Below are 20,944 nucleotides of genomic sequence, written 5' to 3' on the forward strand. Positions count from 1 at the left end.
AGGTCCGCCTAGTCAAGGCTATGGTTTTTCCTGTGGTCATGTATGGATGTGAGAGTTGGACTGTGAAGAAGGCTGAGTGCTGAAGAATTGATGCTTTAGAACTGTGATGCTGGAGAAGACTCTTGAGAGTCCCTTGGACTGCAAGGAGATCCAACCAGTCCATTCTGAAGGAGATCAGCCCTGGGATTTCTTTGGAAGGAATGATGCTAAAGCTGAAACTCCAGTACTTTGGCCACCTCATGCAAAGAGTTGACTCACTGGAAAAGACTCTGATGCTGGGAGGGATTGGGGGCAGGAGGAGAAGGGACGACAGAGGATGAGATGGCTGGATGGCATCACTGACTCAATGGACATGAGTCTGAGTGAACTCCGGGAGTTGGTGATGGACAGGGAGGCCTGGCCATGCTGCGATTCATGGGATTGCAAAGAGTCGGACACGGCTGAGCGACTGATCTGATCTGATCTCTGATCAGAACATCTCATGTGAATATACATATGTCAGTGCAGAAATATGAACGTGTTTGATTATGGAATTTGATAAAGGCTAAAGAGTTCGGAGAAGGCAATGGCACCCCACTCCAGTACTCTTGCCTGGAAAATCCCATGGATGGAGGAGCCTGGAAGGCTGCAGTCCATGGGGTCGATGAGGGTCGGACACGACTGAGCGACTTCACTTTCACTTTCATGCATTGGAGAAGGAAATGGCAACCCACTCCAGTGTTCTTGCCTGGAGAATCCCAGAGACGGGGGAGCCTGGTGGGCTGCCGTCTATGGGGTTGCACAGAGTCGGACACAACTGAAGTGACTTAGCAGTAGCAGTAAAGAGTTTGGAAGGAACTTTCTGAGGTGGTGGAAATGTGTTTGACCTTAATTGTGGTCTTGGTTGTATAAGGGCATATACCATGGCCTAAACTCATTGAGTATACTTACAATGGATGTGTTTTATTATAACACGTGTAAATTATCCATTAAAGTTGGTGTTAAAAGGAAAAAAAAGACAGTTCTTAAAATTTGTGCACTTGCTCTCTAAAACTCAAAATATCCTCAATTCCAAAACACATTGCTACGCAAGGGTTTGGAATAAGGGAATGTAGATCAGTATCAGAGAAGGCAATGGCAACCCACTCCAGTGTTCTTGCGTGGAGAATCCCAGGGACAGGGGAGCCTGGTGGGCTGCTATCTATGGTGTCGCACAGAGTCGGACACGACTGAAGCAACTTAGCAGCAGCAGCAGTAGCAGATCAGTATCAGGGATTCTCTGGTAATCAGAGAATACCTGATCAGCAGTAAAGAATCCACCTGCAATGCAAGAGTCACAGGAGCTGTAGGTTCCATCCCCGGGTCAGAAAGATTCCCCGGAGGAGCGCATGACAACCCACTCCATTATTCTTGCCTGGAGAATCCCATGGACAGAGGAGCCTGTTGGGCTACAGTCCACAGGGGTCGCAAAGAATTGGACACGACTGAAGCGATTCAGACTCACGGATGCAGATGGGTATCACTTTGAACACATGCCAGGTTTTTTCACTTACGGTGCAGGATGTGATTAATAATGTCAAACCACCTAAAAAACAAAACCAACCACTAAGATCATCTGTTGATATCAAGTAAAGTTCATTTACTTTTCCTCTGGCTTTATGATTCCTTTGCCTCCATATTAGTCATTTTTGTTTTTCTACTACAAAGGATAGAAGTAGGGGCTCCTCTGTTATGTTCTGAGGTTGTTGTCCTGTTCAGGTTATAACCATACCTGTGGTTAGGAATGGGGTTTTCCCTTGGAGGAAGTAGATATTGCCAATATCAATCATCCTGGGAGGCACATATTGAGCCAGGATATGGGAACGTGAAAGAAGGGGTCACACAGAGAGAGGGAAGTGCTTCTTCTTTCTCGGCCTTGCTTATATAGACTTGGACACAGAGTTCCAGGCCTCCCTGGTGGCTCAAATGGTAAAGAATCTGCCTGCAATGCAGCAGACCCCGGGTCAGGAAGATCCCCTGGAGAAGGGAATGGCAACCCATTCCAGTATTCTTGCCTGGGAAACCCCAAGGACAAAGGAGCCTGACAGGCTACAGTCCATGGGGTTGCACAGAGTCAGACATGACTGAGCAATTAACATACATTCACAAAGAGTTTAATGAGTTTGAAGGAATATGTTCCCCTTTCCATCTAGTTGGGAAAAGGAAATGTCTGCCTCCAGAAAGACTAAAAACTAGGAAGAGGTTTTTTTTAGTTGCCTTCTTTAAGTATTCAATTTGTTTATTTTTGGCTGCGCTGGGTCTTTGTTGCTGTGCATGAGCTTTTCTTTAGTTGTGGCAAGTGGGGGCTTCTCTTTAGTTGAGATGCATGGCTTCTTGTTGCAGTGACCTCTCTAGTTGTGGAGCACCGGCTCTAGAGCTGGGGTTCAGTAGCTGGGGTGCACAGGCTTAGTTGCCCCTCAACATGTGGAATCTTCTCGGATCAGGGATCAAACTGATGTTCCCTGCATTGGCAGGGGAATTCTTAACCACTAGAATTGTGGCTCAGCTGGTAAAGAACCTGTCTACGATGAGGGAGACCTGGGTTTGATCCCTGCATTGGGAAGATCCCCTGGAGAAGGGAATGGCTACCCACTCCAGTATTCTGGCCTGGAGAACTCCATGGACTATCTAGTCCATGGGGTTGCAAAGAGACAGACATGACTGAGTGACTTTCACTTTGAGAAAAACCCAGGGCAGTCTTTGCTTCTCGTTGTAATTATAAAATATCTTACAATTGTTCATGGCTTATAATCACAAGCATTTATTTTTCTCCTGGTTTAGCCTAGATCGCTGGGCTCAGGTAGGCCAGGTGGGAACCTAGGCTTTTGGTTGGGCTTCCATCGGTTCCATATATTTTAATTCTGGGCCCAAGCTAACAGGGCATTAGCTACCTAGGGCACACTCTTCTCCTAGTGGATCACAGGAACACATCAAAATGGAGTGGAGACATGGTATCCTTTTAAAGGTTACCCCTCTGCTTTAACTTGGTGGCTCAGATGGTAAAGAGTCTGCCTGCAATTCAGGAGATCCCTGGGTTGGGATGATCCCCTGGAGAAGGGAATGGATACCCACTCAAGTATTCTTGCCTGGAGAATTCCACGGACAGAGGAGCCTGGTGGGGTCTACAATCCATGGGGTCACAAAGAGTCAGATAAGACTTGAGCAACTAACACTCCCCTTTAATCAACGGGCACACTGTCACTTCTGCTTATGTTCCATTGGCCAAAACAAGTCTTACAACCAAGCCCAACATCAATAAGATGGAGGGTATATATTTGTACTCTAGTGAGAGGTACTGCAAAGGGTATGGATGTATTACAAATACTAGTACAAAGAGGAAATGAAGAATTGGGAACATTGATTCCAACCAGCAGAGGCGGTACATGTGAAGATGCAGTGTACATCAGCCTAAACAGGTGTAGCATGGGAGGAGGTCAGAGCACTTTCATACTTTATATTCTTCATGAAAACACCCCCTTTCTTTGACAAAGACAAATGACCCTTCCATCTTTTGTAAATTGCAGTGCTTACACAGAATTAACCTCCTTATTCCAATGAAACTGTTATTCTTTGTTCTTCCTCTGTAAAAATTCTAGACCTGGCCCTGGCCTGGAGCCGGTGAACTCATAAAGCTACCCACAAAGCTATCTGCTACATAGTTATAACTTACTGACTATAGTAACTAATCTGCTTTCAGTTGCAAGTCACAGAAAGCCCAAGGAAAAGTAGCCGATATATTTCATTCATTTTTTTTAACTTTTAATTTTGGATTGGAGCATAGCCAATTAACAATGTTGTGATAGTTTCAGATAGACAGTAAAGGGACTCAGCCCTATATATACATGTATCCATTCTCCCCCAAACTCCCTTGCTTCCAAGGTGCCACATAACATTGAGCAGAGTTCCCAGTGCTATATGTAGGTCCTTATGGGTTGCCCCTATGTATTATTTACTTATTTATTTGGCTGTACTGTGTCATAGTTACTAGGGGTCTTCAGTTGCAGCATGCTAACTCCTGGTTGCAGCATGTGGAACCCAGCTTCCAGATCAGGGATCAAATCCAGGCCCCTGCATTGGGAGTGTGGAGTCCCAACCATTGGACCACCATGAACTGTCTGCACAGCTCATAAAATAAATAGCATAGAAATAGACTTCTCTAGGATAATTCAGTAGAGAAAAGATATCGTTAAACTTCCTGGCTCATTCCTCCTTGCAGTGCCACAGTTCTCAAGGTTTTCATTCAGAGGCTTGCCTTCCAGTGGCTGCCACCGAGTACCATACCCACATAACACACACGACACACAAATATTAACCACAGGGGAGAGAGATTTCTTCCCCTGCACCACTTTTTAGTTGCAAGGTTAAACTTGTCCCCTGGAAGGCTTCTCATCACGATGCACTGGCCAGACCTAGACTGCATAGGTCGTCTTAAACCATTCACTCTCAAAAGGAAATGGAGTTACGATAAATGGCCTAGAGCAGGGCTGGCAAATTAAATTGTCTCAAGGGCACATCCGGCCTGTTTTTGATGGCCCACAAGCTAAGAATGTTTCTGTATTTTTATACTTGTAAATGGAAGAAGAAGGGAAAAGGGGGAAAAGAAGATGAAGTAGAAGCAGAAGCAGCAAAGATGACAACGTGACTCACAATATCTAAAATACAGTTTGACCCTTAACAGAAAACGCTTGCAGGCTCCTGCCTAGATCGCCCATGATCTACCTGAGGAAATGAAGAAAGGCCTACCTTCCCTGAGCACAATGCCAGTGTGAGGTTTGCCGCATCACACACGTGTAATTTCCTTCTGCTCTCCCCAAGCCCTGAGTTAAATCTTAGAAACCATTACTGAATGGTTCCATCATCTACCACTGCTGGGGTAAATTAAAGGAAAAGTCAATGTGTAGATGGGTGTGAGGGTGTTATGGGGGAGCAGTGGGTTTTCACTTCTGTTTTGTTAGAATGATAGTGTTGACTGAACTATCACCAAAGAAAAGGTACAGCTGAAGGGAAAACCATTAAAAGGTAAGGTCCAGACACCTTCCCTTTTATCACGCCAACATATTACTCCGTTGTCTTCTGAATCGCGTAATTTGTGACCCTTCTGTGCTGTGCTTAGTCCCCAGTCATGTCCGACTGTCTGTGGTCCCATGGACTGAAGCCTGCCAGGCTCCTCTCTCCACAGAATTTTCCAGGCAAGAATACTGGAGTGCATTTTCATTTCCTACTCCAGGGGATGTTCCCCAACCCAGGGATCAAACCCACATCTGCATTGGCAGGCAGATTCTTTACCATTGAGCCACCAGGGAAGCTGTGAACTGGAGAGATGGAGGTAAATATTATATATGCCTGGAAATGGGCACGCATCTTTTTTCTGCTAAGCTGTTAGTGTAAGAGGTTGAGTTATTCTAGTCAGGAGTTGAGCTGGGCTTGGGTTTTAGTGTTGCTATGGTTACCTTCAGTGCATCATCATTTTCACATTCCTCTAAAGTTATTTTCTGCTTAGAGTTGGGGCTGCTTTTCTAAAGGGTTTTGCTTTTTTTCCCTCAGTGTTACTGTTCCACTTTCAGCCATTAGGCTTTCTGTGCTTCTACCACTCAGAGGAGTCCCTCTAAGCTCATGCGCTTCTTCCAGCAGTAACCTGTTTGCTATTTGGTACTTACTAGACTGCTTGTGAAGAAGGAAATGGCAACCCACTCCAGTGTTCTTGCCTGGAGAATCTCAGGGACGGTGGAGCCTGGTGGGCTGCTAGCTATGGGGTCGCACGCAGTCGGACACGACTGAAGTGACTTAGCAGTAGCAGTTAGCAGCAGGCTGCTTGTGGTGATGGGGAAGGAAGACAGTTTCTCTGTGATCCTGTTCCAGGTTCATTCTCAGGCAGGCTCTGTGTCTCTGGGTCTTGGGGATCCTGACCCTCTCTGAGCATTATGACCTCTAATAATAGACAGTTTCCAGGCCACTCTTCAGGATTAGAAGTTTTGCTTTAGGGATTTTTTTGTTTGTTTGTTTCATTTTTCCCATTTTTCCAGCTGCAGTAGGGCTTTACCCGTCTCCTGGAGAAAACTGGGTTTGCTGCCTTCTCCCCTCAGTTTAAGTCTTCTGTTCCCTGCGGGAGGAGGGTCTGGGTTTCTTCCTGCTTTTCCTGCAATGGCAGCCACTCCTCTCCGCTGGGCTTGAAGGACACAGAAGTCTTTCCTTACCTTCCACTCTGCCCCCAATCTTTGTCTCAGCTGCTCAGTGGTGGTCCCTGGAGAAGAGCCTGTGAGTGGATATGAACTCTTTATATGATTGTGGTTCCCACGGGGTTCTACAAGCATGCCAACCTGCACTTGTGTCTGCATGCTAAGTTGCTTCAGTCGTGTCCAACTCTTTGCAACCCCGTGGACTGTAGCCCTCCAGGCTCCTCTGTCAATGAGATTTTCCAGGCAAGAATACTGGAGTGGGTTGCCATTTCCTACTCCAGGGGACCTTCCTGACCCAGGGATCGAACCCACACCTCTTATGTTTCCTGCATTGGCAGGCAGGTTCTCTACCGCTAACGCCACCTGGGAAGCCCCAGTCTGCATTAGTCACTAGCAATGTATTTAAAAATTCAGCAGAATTCTACCTCCCTCTTTGTATGGCTGCCCCATCTTCTTGCCCATACTCTCCCACAGGTGACACGGTGCCTGCCTCCCCTCTGCATTTAGAAGCACCTGTCTTTCCGGAGATTTCAGGTCATGAATTGCTCTATGTCCTCAGCTTTTAGAGTGGCTTAAAAAAATCTATGATTCTTTAGGTTACCTAGATTACTGTTGTATGGAGGGAGCAATGCTTTTTTCAGCTCTCTCCAGCTAAACAGAAGCTGGAAGTCCTCCAGGTGTTATTTTATTAAGGGGGTCTGAGGGTCTCTATTGTTGGACTGCAAAGCTTACACAGCTTTTCCGAGGACAATCCTTCTGCTTATTCTCTCAGCCCATCCCTTCCTATTTGTCTTAGTAGCCCACAGACCTCGTGCTTTACAACACATGTTGAATATCTGCTTCCGGTTGCTGCCACGGTTGGTGGCAGATTCGGATCATCATCTTCACCTTCCCAACATGAGTTCCTACTCAGCTTTGGATTTGTCTACTCCTTGATTTTAATGCCCCCAGGGAAGGGAGATTTTGATGGAAACACTAGCACATTCTATGATGCTGGGATGCTCTGAGTCTCCTATTTATCCAACTATGTTCTTTTTGAAAAGATTTTTTGATGTGGACCACTTTTAAAGTCTTTATTGAATTTGTTACAATATTGCTTATGTTTTATGTTTTGGTTTTTTGGCTACCAAACATGTGGGATCTTACCTCCCCGACCAGGGATTGAACCCACACCCTTTGCATTGGAAGACAAAGTCTTAAGCACTGGGCCACCAGGGAAGTCTGTATCCAACTGTACTGCCATCCAACAGGTGGCAACTTTACTCAACAAGTATTTTTTGAGTGATTACGTAATACAAAGCACACAGTTCTGGGTACTGGGTGGCTTACAAAAAACAATCAGGCTAGCACATCTCTTTCACCCACTTCAACCATATGACTCCGCTTGAAACATTAACACAGGGGAACCAGCAGACAGACATGGCGGGCATTAGGTGGCACAAATAAAGCCTCAGGTTACAGTGAGTATAGAGACAGAAAGCAAGGAAGATTGGAACAACTGGATAGTAAAGAGAGTGTAGCCTGTGAACATCTATGGACCTCCTGGTGGAATGATAAGACCTACCCGGGCACTACTGTTTAGAGGATCTGTTGGTTATCTTGATATCAGAGGACCTTTGGGGAAGCCACACAGTTGTGTTGGAACATCTCTTCCTCAAAGGCTCTAAGAGCATAGCCTTTGAAACCACGAGAGAAGGCAGAAGACAACTTAAACCATAAACATAAAAACACATAAAAGCACCCAAGAAGGCTAAATTCAATACATACACACAAGATTATGGAACAAAAAGCGTGACTTTGTTCCCTTTTATAATTAAGGTGTAACACTTAGCGAAATGCACAGATCTTAAGTGTACAGTCTGATAAAACTTGATAAATCCATACACTTCATGTAACCCACACACCTATCAACATACGGAACATTCCCATCACTTACACCTCTTGTTATCTCCCAGTAAATTCCTACCCTTCTCCACTTTCTTCTTTTTAAGCACTTTCTGATTCTCTCTTATCATAGATTAGTTTTTCCGAATTCAGAACTTCATATAGATGAAACCATATTACATGCATTTTTTTTAATGTCTGGCTTCTTTCACTCAGCATATTGTTTCTGAGATTCATTTATGTTGTTGCCTATATCTGTAGCTTTTCCTTTTCAATGCTGAGTAGTATTGTACTGGATGAATATACCACACTTTGTTTACCCACTTTCTTGATGATGTGTTTTTTGTTTTCACCTTGTTGTCATTGTTCAGTCCCTCAGTCGTGTCAACTTTTTGACCCCATGGACTGCAGCACACCAGGCTTCCCTGTCCATCACCAACTCCCAGAGTTTGCTCCAACTCACGTCCATTGAGTCAGTGATGCCATCCAACCATCTCATCCTCTGTCATCCCCTTCTCCTGCCTTCAATCTTTCCCAGCATCAGGGTCTTTTCTAATGAGTCAGCTATTTGCATCAGGTGGCAAAAGTATTGCAGCTTCAGCTTCAGCATCAGTCCCTCCAATGAATATTCAGGATTGACTGGTTTGATCTCCTTACAGTCCAGGGGACTCTCAAGCAGCTTCTCCAACACCACAGTTCAAAAGCATCAATTCTTTGATGCTCAGCTTTCTTTATAGTCCAACTCTCACATCCATACATGACTACTGGGAAAACCATAGCTTTTACTAGACAGACCTTTGTTGGCAAAGTAATGTCTCTGCTTTTTAATATGCTGTTTAGGTTGGTCATAACTTTCCTTCCAAGGAGTAAGCGTCTTTTAATTTCATGGCTGTAATCACCATCTGCAGTGATTTTGGAGCCCCAAAAAATAAAGTCTGCCACTGTTTCCACTGTTTCCCCATCTATTTGCCATGAAGTGATGGGACCAGATGCCATGATCTTAGTTTTATGAATGTTGAGCTTTAAGCCAACCTTTTCACTCTCCTCTTTCACTTTTATCAAAAGACTCGAGTTTGTCTTCACTTTCTGCCATAAGGGTGGTGTCATCTGTATATCTGAGGTTATTGATATTTCTTCCAGCAATCTTGATTCCAGCTTGTGCTTCATCCAGCCTGGCATTTTGCATGATGTACTCTGCATATAAGTTAAGTAAGCAGGGTGACAATATACAGCCTTGATGTACTCCTTTCCCAATTTGGAACCAGTCCGTTGTTCCATGTCCAGTTCTAATCGTTGCTTCTTGACCTGCATACAGGTTTCAGAGGAGGTAGGTAAGGCAGGTAGGAAATTCCCATCTCTTGAAGAATTTGCCACAGTTTGTTGTGATCCACACAGTCAAAGCCTTAGAGTAGTCAATGAAGCAGAAGTAGATGTTTTTCTGGAATTCTCTTGCTTTTTCTATGATCCAATGGATGCTGGCCATTTAATCTCTGGTTCCCCTGCCTTTTCTAAACCAAGCTTGAACATCTGGAATTTCTTGGTTCACATACTATTGAAGCCTAGCTTGGAGAATTTTCAGCATTACTTTGCTAGCGTGTGTGATGAGTGCAATTGTGTGGTAGTTTGAACATTCTTTGGCGTTCCCTTTCTTTGGGATTGGAATGAAAACTGACCTTTTCCAGTCCTGTGGCCACTGCTGAGTTTTCCAAATTTGCTGGCATATTGATCTGCAACACTTTCAGTGCATCATCTTTTAGGATCTGAAATAACTCAGCTGGAATTCCATCACCTCCACTAGCTTTGTTCGTAGTGATGCTTTCTAAGGCCCACTTGGCTTCACATTCCAGGATGTCTGGCTCTAGGTGAGTGATCACACCATTGTGGTTATCTGGGTCATGAAGATCTTTTTTGTATAGTTCTTCTGTGTATTCTTGCCACCTCTTCATAATATCCTCTGCTTCTGTTAGGTCCTTACCATTTCTGTCCTTGGCACTATTACAATTAAAGCAGCTATAACATTTTTACACAAAATTTTATCCACATAAAAATCATGATTTTTAAGATATAACATCAAAGATATATTGAAGGAAAACTGAATCTTGCTAAGCAGCCAAAAAAGTGGAAGAGAAAACTCAAAACAAAGCAAAAATATAAGGAGAGAAATTACAATGAAAAAGGCAAATCACTTTGAAGAGATACCCAAGCGATCTGTCATATATGACTAGTTACAGTTTCAGAAGGAAAGAAAGGAAATGATAAAAAAAAGAGAGAAGTAATATTAAACAGATGATACTAGAAAATTTCCCTAAAGACAGATTTGCATCTACAGATAAAAGAATCACTGAGTTTCAACTAAGATCAGTGGGAAAAGACACACCCAAGCACATTTGAGGGAAATTCCTGTTAAGAAAAGATTTTAAAAGCTTCCTACAAAAAGATGAAAAAAGAAAGAAGAACAATGAGGAGGATAAGGGGTGGAGGAGAGGGAGACAAGGTACTGGGAAGAAAACGCAGGAAGGAAGTGTGGAAACAGGGAGCAACCAAATGACAACAAGCAAAAGCTATTTATTTAGAGCTTTCTATATCAAGGGAGGTGGTCACCATCACTTGTGTCTGAGTCAAAGGCAGGCATCTTTACAGTGGAAAAAAGGGAATTCAGGTGTGCCCTGACATGAAGCTGTGGACATGAGGAGGCTGCCAGCAGCCTAACTTGAAGGGAGGTATCATGTGAATCATTAGGTGGGGCATATTTAGCTCTCCTTGGTTGGTCTTAAGTTATAGCTGAGGTTCCAATACCTTGGCCACCTTTTGCGAAGAACTGACTCATTGGAAAAGACCTTGATCCTAGGGAAGACTGAAGGCGGCAGGAGACAGGGATGACAGAGGATGAGTTGGTTGGATGGCATCACCGACTCCATGGACGTGAGCTTGAGCAAGCTCTGGGAGTTAGTGATGAACAGAGAGGCGTGGTGTGCTGCAGTCCCTGGGGTCGCAAAGAGTCGGGCCCCACTGAGTGACTGAATTGAACTGAAGTTACAACTGGGAGCAAAAATTCAGGAATCTGGTAGTTATTGATCAAGTGGTGACTATTTGGGACTGAAGGTTACAGGAGCTGCTGTTTGGATCCTGTAATGGTTGATGCAGATGGTGAATTGATTTCTTGGTCCAGATGCTGTAGACTATGGGTCAAGAGTTTTATTTTAATATATGGTCTTGCCACTGCCTGTTTGCCTATTTAGTCTCTCAAAGAGAATAAAGAAAGAGAAAAAAAGGGGAGATAGAGAATGGAGGAGGGAGGGGGTAAAGGAAGGAGAAAGAAAAAGAGAGGGAGCAGGAAAGAGAGAGAGCGAAACCACTGCATTGGTGCATGCATGCATGCTCAGTCGTGTCCGACTCTTTGCAACCCTATGGATTGTAGCCCTCCAGGCTCCTCTGTCCATGAGATTCTACAGGCAAGAATACTGGAGTGCATTGCTGTGCCCTCTTCCAGGGGATCTTCCCAACCCAGGGATTGAATCCACATCTCTTACATCTCCTGCATTGGCAGGCAGGTTCTTTTCCACTAGCGCCGCTGCACTGATCTTACCTGAAATCCTGCAAGCTAGAAGACTGTGCGGAATACCATCTACAGATCACTGAGGGAAAAGAACAGCAACTCAGCCCAAGTTCCATTTAAATGTCAGGATGATAAATATTTATGAATATGCACAGATTCATAAGTTTTGTTACCCAAGCACAATATCTGAGGGACCGCTTCAGAGTAAACACTACCAAACAACAAAACAATCAGAAGAGAGACCTCATAACAAGACAAGGAAGATGAAGAGAAAGGAAATTTGGTGAGTAATTCACTTTGAATTTATATAGTAGTACAAGTGAATAATGACAATGTAACTGGGAATTATAACACAAGTGGTAGATTAAGGATTCCTTGAATAGAAGAGACAGTGCAAAGGAAAACAAAATATTTGGTGGAATAGAACAAAAGCACCAACTTTTCTCAGTGAAACCTAGGAATGCAATGGAAGTGGAAGGGGCAGAAATAAATACTGTATGTTCTGAAGGTTTCCACTAGGACTGAAGAGGGTAGAAATAAAAATACTTTAAGAGTCCCACTTCTTGAGGTGTAATAAAGAGGCAATGAGGGCTTCCCCGGTGGCTCAGCCAGTTAAGAATCTGCCTGCAATGCATGAGACTTGAGTTTGATCTCTGGGTCAGGAAGATCCCCTGGAGGAGGCCATAGCAACCCACTTCAGTATTCTTGCCTGGAGAAACCCATGGACAGAGGAGCCTGGTAGACTACAGTCCATGGGGTCATAAGAGTCAGATAGGACTGAGTAACTAAACCACCACCACCACAAAGAGGCAATGGGGTACTAAAGTGTCTAAAAGGAAGGAAATATGAAAATATATTCTCATATATTACTGAAGAAAAAGTGTTTGATAGTGAATGTCAGAAGAGGGAAGACATTTCAGTTCAGTCGCTCAGTCGTGTCCAACTCTTTGCGACCCCATGGACTTCAACACACCAGGCTTCCCTGTCCTTTATCAACTCCCAGAGCTTGCCCATACTCATGCTGGGGAGGGTAATCAGTAGTCAAACTGAAAAGAAGATGATATACATTTTTTAAGCCTTCATACACTTTTTTCATGAGTGAAATTGAAAAGAAAACAATAGAGGACGTGATGGGGTAACATCATAAAATTAGAAACACCCAGAATGAGTGGTGGAACTCGGGAAAGAATTAGAAATAAAAATATAATTTTTGAAATGAAGACTAGGAGGAAACCAGGAGTACATTAAAATAAAAAAATAGTGCCTTAAGAGACAGAGAGAGTGAAAAGGATGAAATTTTTAAAAATAAGAAGAATAAAAAGATTTTGAGGAAAGGTGACTAGTATTAAAAATAGGTAGCTCTTCAGATTTAACATAGAGATATAGTAGTTTCTGAAGAAAGAAACCAAAGGAATACAGCAAGTATAAGAAATTATAATGAAAGACAAGGATGTTGAAAAGAAATTGAAACTATGTATTAGAAGAGTGTACTGTGTACCTGAGAATGACCCAAAATGACCAACAACAACACCCAGTCTAGTAAAATTACTTAATGTGAGAGGAAGATAAATTGGGGGACATCTAGGTTAAAAAAAATGTAGGTCATTTACAAGAAAAGAAAATTAGACTCTCATGAGGTATTTTTCAGCAATGCTTTATTCCCCAGGAAAATAGAGTATCACACTTAACAGTCTAAAGAAAAGTGAGCCAAGGTTGATTATATCTAAGAAAACTGACTTTCAAACATAAAAGGCTGTTCACCTGAAACTATCACAGCATTGTTAGTTGGCCATACCCCAAAACAAATTGTTTTTGGTATTAAAAAAAATAAAAATAAAAAATTTAAAAGATTAAAAAAAAAAAGGAACAAGGCCTTCTTGGAGAAATGGCTGATTCAGGGACTAGTCTGGGAAACACAAGATAACTCTAGAACAATATTGATAATAGTACCAAGAACATATGGAACGGATTTAGAGCTTTCCTGGTGGCTCAGAGGTTAAAAGCATCTGCCTCCAATGCGGGAGACCTGGGTTCGATCTCTGGGTCGGGAAGATCCCCTGGAGAAGGAAATGGAAACCCATTCCAGTATTCTTGCCTGGAGAATCCCATGGACAGAGAAACCTGGTAGGCTACAGTCCACGGGATCGCAAAGAGTCGGACTCGACTGAGCGGCTTCACTTTCAGTGCTCAGAAAATAGCAGAATATATGCACTCACCCTATTCTTTTTTTTTTTTAATTATTATTATTACTTCTACAGCAAGGCATATTTGAGCTGGGCACACAAGACGCAGAGTGGAAGATGTGCCAGGAAAAGGACCCTAGGATAGCCTTCTTTGCATATCTGTAGGGGAACTGTAAGGAGGAAGAGACCATCTATTAAGAGGTGATTATGTGAAAACAGGAGATGTCTGACCAGGGAAATGGCCTTATTAAATAAGGGTTTAATGAGAAGAGCTCTACTAGTGGTGACATCTGCTAAAGCAGTGCTACTCAAATTTAATGTGTAACAATTACTAGAGGAATTTTGTCAACATGACAATTTTGACTCAGTTAAGTTGGGACTGGGACCCAAGGTTTGACCTAGTTAAAAGAACTAGGATTTGTGCACTTCCCATGACTCAGAGGTGCCCAGCTAGTTTCTTGTTAAGCAACTGAAGTAAGGGAGGGAAAAATTCTCAGTGCCACCCAGGTTTGTTTTTCTCGTTGCTATAACCAAACCTAAAACTATGTAGTATTCTCTTAGAAGTTGAGCATGCGTAATAATTCGGAAAGGGAGGCTTTGTCACATCAAAAAGTTTTAGTAAAACTGCTGCCTACAATAACTAGAAAGGCAGAGAACCTCCCTCCCTAGCTTGTAGGTCTAGTGGAGATACCTTGAAAAGAGCCACTTTAGGTATGTGCCTGCTGCTTTTATTTTTCAGCAAGGTATTACAAGAGTTTCCCAGGTGGCGCTAGTGGGAAAGAATCTGCCTGCCAGTGCAGGAGACACAAGAGATTCAAGTTCAATCACTGGATTAGGAAGATCCCCTAGAGTAGTAAATGAAACCCAACTCCAGTATTTCTTGCCTGGAAAATTCCACGGGCAGAGGAGCCTGGAGAACTACAGCCCATGGGGCAGCAAAGAGTCAGGGGTAACTGAGCACGCACGCATAAGGTACTACACGTAAAGTTGGAAGTCAGGGTAGATAGAGAACAGAATGTCTGGAAATTCTGGAGCTTCACTAAGTTGAAAAAGTTGATGGCTTGTGTAACCCTAAATTACAGGAGAGAAAACTTAGCCTAGAGATTTCTCAGAGCCCAATGTGATTTTTTTGGCAAACACACATAAATAAAAAGAGAAAGGAAAGATACACTGAAGCAAAAATCAAACTAATAAGAGTTCTCTTCTCACTTAAGCTTTTTCTTTCAGATGATTTCAAGGATGCCATCATTAAGATGTTAAGAATGGGTTGCATATGGAAGTCAGGATATAGGGCAGATTTAATGACCACTTAAAAAAAAAAAAAACTTTAGGAGCTTCCCTGGTGGCTCAGACAGTAAAGAATTTGCCTACAATGCAAGAGACCTGGGTTCAATCCCTGAGTCGGGAGAATCCCCTGGAGAAGGAAATGGCAACCCACTCCAGTATTCTTGCCTAGAGAATACCATGGACAGAGGAGCCTGGTGGGCTATAGTCCATGGGATCACAAAGAGCTGGACATGACTGAGCAATTAACACCTCACTTCAAAAACAACTTTGAGTATGTTTATTGGCACCTGAAACTGTCTGTAAAGGAAGCAGAGTTTACTGAATATTCAATGACATTATGTTTAAAAAAAGCTCACTGAAAAACCTGGTCTACAAATGCCCTCGCCTGTTCAAGTCCTAAAGCGTTCCCCTAGAGAGGGAATACCCTCCAACATCCAGTTAACTTGTATTTAGAACGCAAAGCTGGGGTCCACCAAATACAATGAACAATGCAATTATCCTCTCAAAATGCAGTACTAACCATGGTGTCCAACCACCATGCAGGTATAACAACTGTAGTGGGTGTTCATAATTCCTGGGCAGGATTCTACCATTGCTGTGGACAAGTAACTACTGTGCTTCCCACTCTTACTTTTCTGGAACTGTAGTTATCCTATTCCTTCTGTCCTTCCTCCTCTATTGTTTTGTATTACATGTTTGGGCCTGAGGCAGATAATTTGTTCTATAGTGTATATATGTCTGGACCATGAACAATTACATCCAAACTTTTGGAGAGGGTTGAACATTATCAGACATCCTGGATTTTAAGCTGCTACAAACACTGAGTGGGAACTTGAACTTTCTTCTTTAGGGTTGAGTCTCCTACCGTAAGAAGGATACACACAGATATTGTATTATGATCAGAGGAACAAACGGTAGTGGAGACTGCTGGTTGACTCTCCAAAACCATCCTTTCCTTTGTGCCAGGCAAAAGGAAACTAAATATCCAGACTCACAGTTGCCAGGCATGGAGATCTCACTGTTTTTAACTACGGAGGGACATCTCAACCGGTAGTGAAGGACAGGAAAGCCTGGCTTGCTGCAGTCCATGGGGTCGCAAAGATTTGGACACGACTGAGCGACAGAACAACAATAACGACAACAAATCGCCACATTACTTTCTCAAAGGATTTCCTTGTTCTGGACTTTTCTTTCCCCTTCCCCAAATGGGGAACATGTTCTTTTTCACATATAAAGCGGCAAAAATTCAAAAGTTTAACACCCTTTGTAGGCAAGGCTGTAGAAATGTGCACTCCTATATAAATACATAAATACAATTACGTATTAAGGTAAGGCGATCATATAATTTGTCATCCAAATGGAACAGTTTCCAGAGTGAAAGGGCATGTTATTAACAATTACTCCAGGACGACAGATGGAAAATGGCACTGTCCTGGACAAACTGAGATGTATGATCAATCTATATACAGACGCAGAGTAGGAAGGGAATGGGGACATTTTTTATTGTACTTTACAAAAGTACCGGTCTGTGGTGAATTGTAAACAAAAAAACCTCGTTCTTTACCTTGGGTAGTTTAAGTGCAGACTTAAAGAACAAGGGATGGTAAACTACAGACATGAGATACGGAACTTGACGAAAATCCCGAAGTTTTGCGAATCGGGCACTTACTGGGGTTGCACAAGCGACACAGTCCCTTGGAGTTCATCCGCCAATCCGAAGTGGGAGCGCGTGAGCCGGAGCCTGTAAGAGAAGCCCGGGCGGGCCTAGGATTTGAGGAGTGGAGCTTCGCGTCAATCAACCTTGGAGGCGGACCTAACGCAGGCGCCCATACTCGGCGGTCTGGCCTACACAGGCGCTACTCTGTGGCATCTCGGGTTCCCTCTAGCCGCACTCTGGAGGACTACACTCGGTTTCTTTCGGCCGCGAGAGGCCCCGCAGCCTCCGCCGAGCTGGGAGAAAGATGGCGGCAGCCGTGCGACAGGATTTGGCCCAGCTCATGAATTCGAGCGGCTCTCATAAAGATCTGGCGGGCAAGTGAGTATTTCCCGGGGGCCTGGGAGGTGGAGAAGCAAGCCAGAGACTTGTTCTCCTTGGATTGACGGCGGCTTTCGGATGTGAAGCTAGGAGCGGGCCTGAAGATCAAGGGGGCGGGCCTGAGGTCGGTCGTGGAGGCAGATGTTGGGAGCAGCAGAAAACTGGAGGGGACCTTGTGCAGGGAGCGCTCAGGACCATAGATCTGGAGTGGCTGTCAACTTTTTCAGCCCTTGATGGCATCCTTTCCGTTCTCTAAAGATTCTAGAAGCGCGGTCTGTGGGACGACTGCTCCCATGGCCTTCTAAACCTTCCCCGGTGCCCCTTCCCAATCACTGGCCGGCCTCTCACACCGAATTCTGGCCTCTGTTTGCCTTTTCTTCGCCCGTTTTTTTCTCTTTGACTGGAACCTTGGTTTAGAGTTTTCCGGGGAGATGGCTTCTTGAGGCTGACGGGGGCTGAGCAGGTATGGCCGCTATCATGACGTCCAGAACTACTTGAACCATCTTCTGTGGGTTGTGTTTTGGGTACTCTCTCTCCTCGCCACCAACTCTGAAGAAGGGCATGGAGGAATGTCACCACAACGTGGGTCAGGACGTCTAGAGTAGTGATGTTTGCAGAATTTTAAACAGATGATTAGAAATTTTGTCGGAATTTATGTAGAAGGGTTAAGTCCACTCCAACTTAAATTTGTGATTTGTGCCTGCCCTGCAGCCAGTTATTCAACAGTGTTAATTACATCTAGATAGATAGATAGGGAGATAGATAGATGTCTGTTTCCTCTTTGTAGATTTCACAGCACTATTATTATTATTATTTTTTTTTTTTGGTAATTCTGTTTCAAGTGTGCTTCTCAAATTGATCCTATTTACATTTGACAGCTAAGATCAGGTCGATCCATTTTAACAGGCTACACCTGTTTTAACCTGGCCATTGAAACATTGACTTTGTTTTATGTAGGCTGTAATGCATTTTGTCTGCTAGTAAATGTAATCCAGTATATCAGTGGGAAATTTAGCAGTGCTCTTGGGCTTAACTACTTTGTGGGGAAATTTCCCTCTCAGGAAGATGGGATAATTATAAGATAATTATTCTTTCTGAGGACAAAATAGAGTGTGTATATGCACCTAGAACAGTACCTGACACTTAGAAAGAGCCACAGGATTGTCCTCCTTACTATTATTATTATTAAGAAGCTGGTAAGTACATATTGACTTAATCCCTGGGTTGGAAATAAATTGAATATGTCTCACTGCTCAATTCTTTTTACATGTAATTTTGATAGATTTGGATAAAAGTAAAACTTATATATTTTTTTCCATGTTTGCTTTCCTTTTTGTTTTGTTAAAAAAAAGATAAGTGTGTTAGTTATCAGAAGAGATATAGTTTTCACGTATTTGTAGAATTCTGAAACTTAAGCTAAGCATTTACTTCCTCAGCTCTGAATTGCAGATAAACAACAGTATCTGCCTTATTGGGTGCGTCAGTTATTTACTGCTCTGTAACAAATCAAAAACTTAGTGGTGTAAAAGAAGTATAATTTCTCAATATGCTTTAGATCAAATAGGTCGTTTTGCTGGTCTTGTCTGGGCCTACTCATGCAAGTGCAGTCATCCTGCAGCTCAGCTGGGGTTGGGAGGGCTAAAATGGACTTGCATACACATGTAGCTGTTGGCTGGGTCTCTCTTTCTGCACACTGTCTCTCCTTCAAGGCCTTAAGAAGGTTTCAAGGGGGTGAAAGAAGAAGCTGGCAAGGCCTCTTAAGGCTACCCTTGGAAGTCTCACAATATCAGGTCTCAAGCACTGGTCAGAGTAAGTCCCAAGACCAGGCTGGATTCAAGGCTAGAGGAAATGCAATCTACCTCTATGGGAAGAGGGGCCAGGTTACATTGCAGAGGGGCCTGGTTAGGAGGAGGTAATTGGATGCTATTATTGTAAGAGTCTAGTACACGGATTATTGTGAAGATTAAATGGAATAAAGTACTTGATAACTGATAGCCAGTGCTTCTTAAGGAAAGTCTTGGCCTTGCCTGTAGGTACATATCTGGTCCTGTCTGGGCAAGAATATGTCATATTTATTTTCACAAGAAAACAGTTCTGCCAGCTACATGCTCTATGAGAGAAATACTCTTATACCAGTGGTTTTAGGGTTTGTATTAGGAGCGGAGTAACAAAGGTGGAGAAGGAAATGGCAACCCACTCCGGTATTCTTGCCTGGGAAATCCCATGGACAGAGGGGCCTGGTGGGCTATGGTCCCTAGGGTTCCAAAGAGTTAGACGTGACTTAGCAATTAAATTGGAGAAGGAAATGGCAACCCACTCCAGTATTCTTGCCTGGAGAATTCCGTGGGCAGAGGAACCTGGTGGGCTGCTGTCCATGGGGTCACACAGAGTCGGTCACGACTGAAGCAACTTAGCATGCATGCATGCAACAGAGGAGTCCATATTAAGAAATAATGGAATAAATTCCTTTTTGAAATATTGCTGAATTACCAGCAATTTACAGAATATCTATGAGTAGGTATTCAATAAATATTGCTTGACTCAGTAAATAGCTGGAAAGGTGTAGAGTTTATATTTGAAACCAGGTTTCTGTACTCTAAAAAGCTAATTTTTAACCCGGCAGACTACACTGCTTTTCTTGTCAAAACTTCAATTAGAAATACTTTGCCATAACTGTGAAATAATAGCAGTTTAAAATTGATATAAAAAATCGGCTATATGAGAAGCAATTTTGCAAATTATATATGCTGCTTTTGTACATATGCATTGTGTTGATTATCTCATACAAGTTTCATAAGAGAAAATCCTTGAGAGAGGGCATTTGTTGTGCTAGCTTATTCACTTGGCTAAAACCTATGTGGTTCTTCAGAATTCAGTTCAGATGTTATTTCTTCCATAAAGCTTCTGAGAACAACCATCATCACATCGAGGACTCGGTTATTTGCTCTTCCTCTGCCCAGTGGCATCCTGTGTTTACCTCTAGGATAGCACATCATTGTTTTGTCTTTTAACTTCCCTGCTTTTCCGACTAGATTGTTACTTCTCTGAGGGCAGGTTTGAGGTCATGGATTTAAGGTCTTTGCTGAGTCAATGTTATACAGATATGACCCTGCCCACCCCACCCCCAGTTCTGTGGGATGGAGGGTACCCAGAGGAAGATATCAGGCCTTTGAAATCGAAACATTTCATTTTACAAAAAAACTGTTAACCTGGAGAAAGAAGAGAATGGGGGCTCTTTTAGTTGCCCCCCACACACACACAGCTCAGATTACACAGACACACACCTTACATACACTATACACACACATGCCCCAAAGGCAGGTTCAGTTCAGTTCAGTCGCTCAGTCATGTCCGACTGTTCGCAACCCCATGAATCACAGCATGCCAGGCCTCCCTGTCCATCACCAACTCCGGAGTTCACTGAGACTCACGTCCATCGAGTCAGTGATGCCATCCAGCCATCTCATCCTCTGTCGTCCCCTTCTCCTCCTGCCCCCAATCCCTCCGAGCATCAGGGTCTTTTCCAATGAGTCAGCTCTTCACATGAGGTGGCCAAAGTACTGGAGTTTCAGCTTTAGCATCATTCCTTCCAAAGAAATCCCAGGGCTGATCTCCTTCAGAATGGACTGGTTGGATCTCCTTGCAGTCCAAGGGACTCTCAAGCAGCTTCTCCAACACCACATTTCAAAAGCATCAATTCTTCGGCACTCAGCCTTCTTCACAGTCCAACTCTCACATCCATACATGACCACAGGAACAACCATAGCCTTGACTAGATGGACCTTTGTTGGCAAAGTAATGTCTC

The 20,944-nt window shown here is 43.4% G+C and overlaps 1 protein-coding gene across 2 annotated transcripts in view; it reads left to right on the forward strand.

Moving 5' to 3' along the window:
• Positions 1 to 16,944: 16,944 nt before the first annotated feature.
• Positions 16,945 to 20,944, forward strand: part of COPS4 (COP9 signalosome subunit 4) — a 39,350-nt gene continuing 35,350 nt past the window's right edge. Inside the window, exon 1 of one of the 2 annotated variants that reach the window (XM_010845948.1) lies at positions 16,945 to 17,139. In XM_010845948.1, the coding sequence (XP_010844250.1) occupies positions 17,066 to 17,139 (74 nt within the window). In that variant the 5' untranslated portion in view covers positions 16,945 to 17,065. The remainder of the gene's footprint in view (positions 17,140 to 20,944) is intronic. The other variant, XM_010845947.1, reaches the window with a different exon arrangement.

The sequence above is a fragment of the Bison bison genome, unplaced genomic scaffold (assembly GCF_000754665.1).
Source record: "Bison bison bison isolate TAMUID 2011002044 unplaced genomic scaffold, Bison_UMD1.0 scf7180017864228, whole genome shotgun sequence".
In the NCBI taxonomy this organism is placed as follows: domain Eukaryota; kingdom Metazoa; phylum Chordata; class Mammalia; order Artiodactyla; family Bovidae; genus Bison; species Bison bison.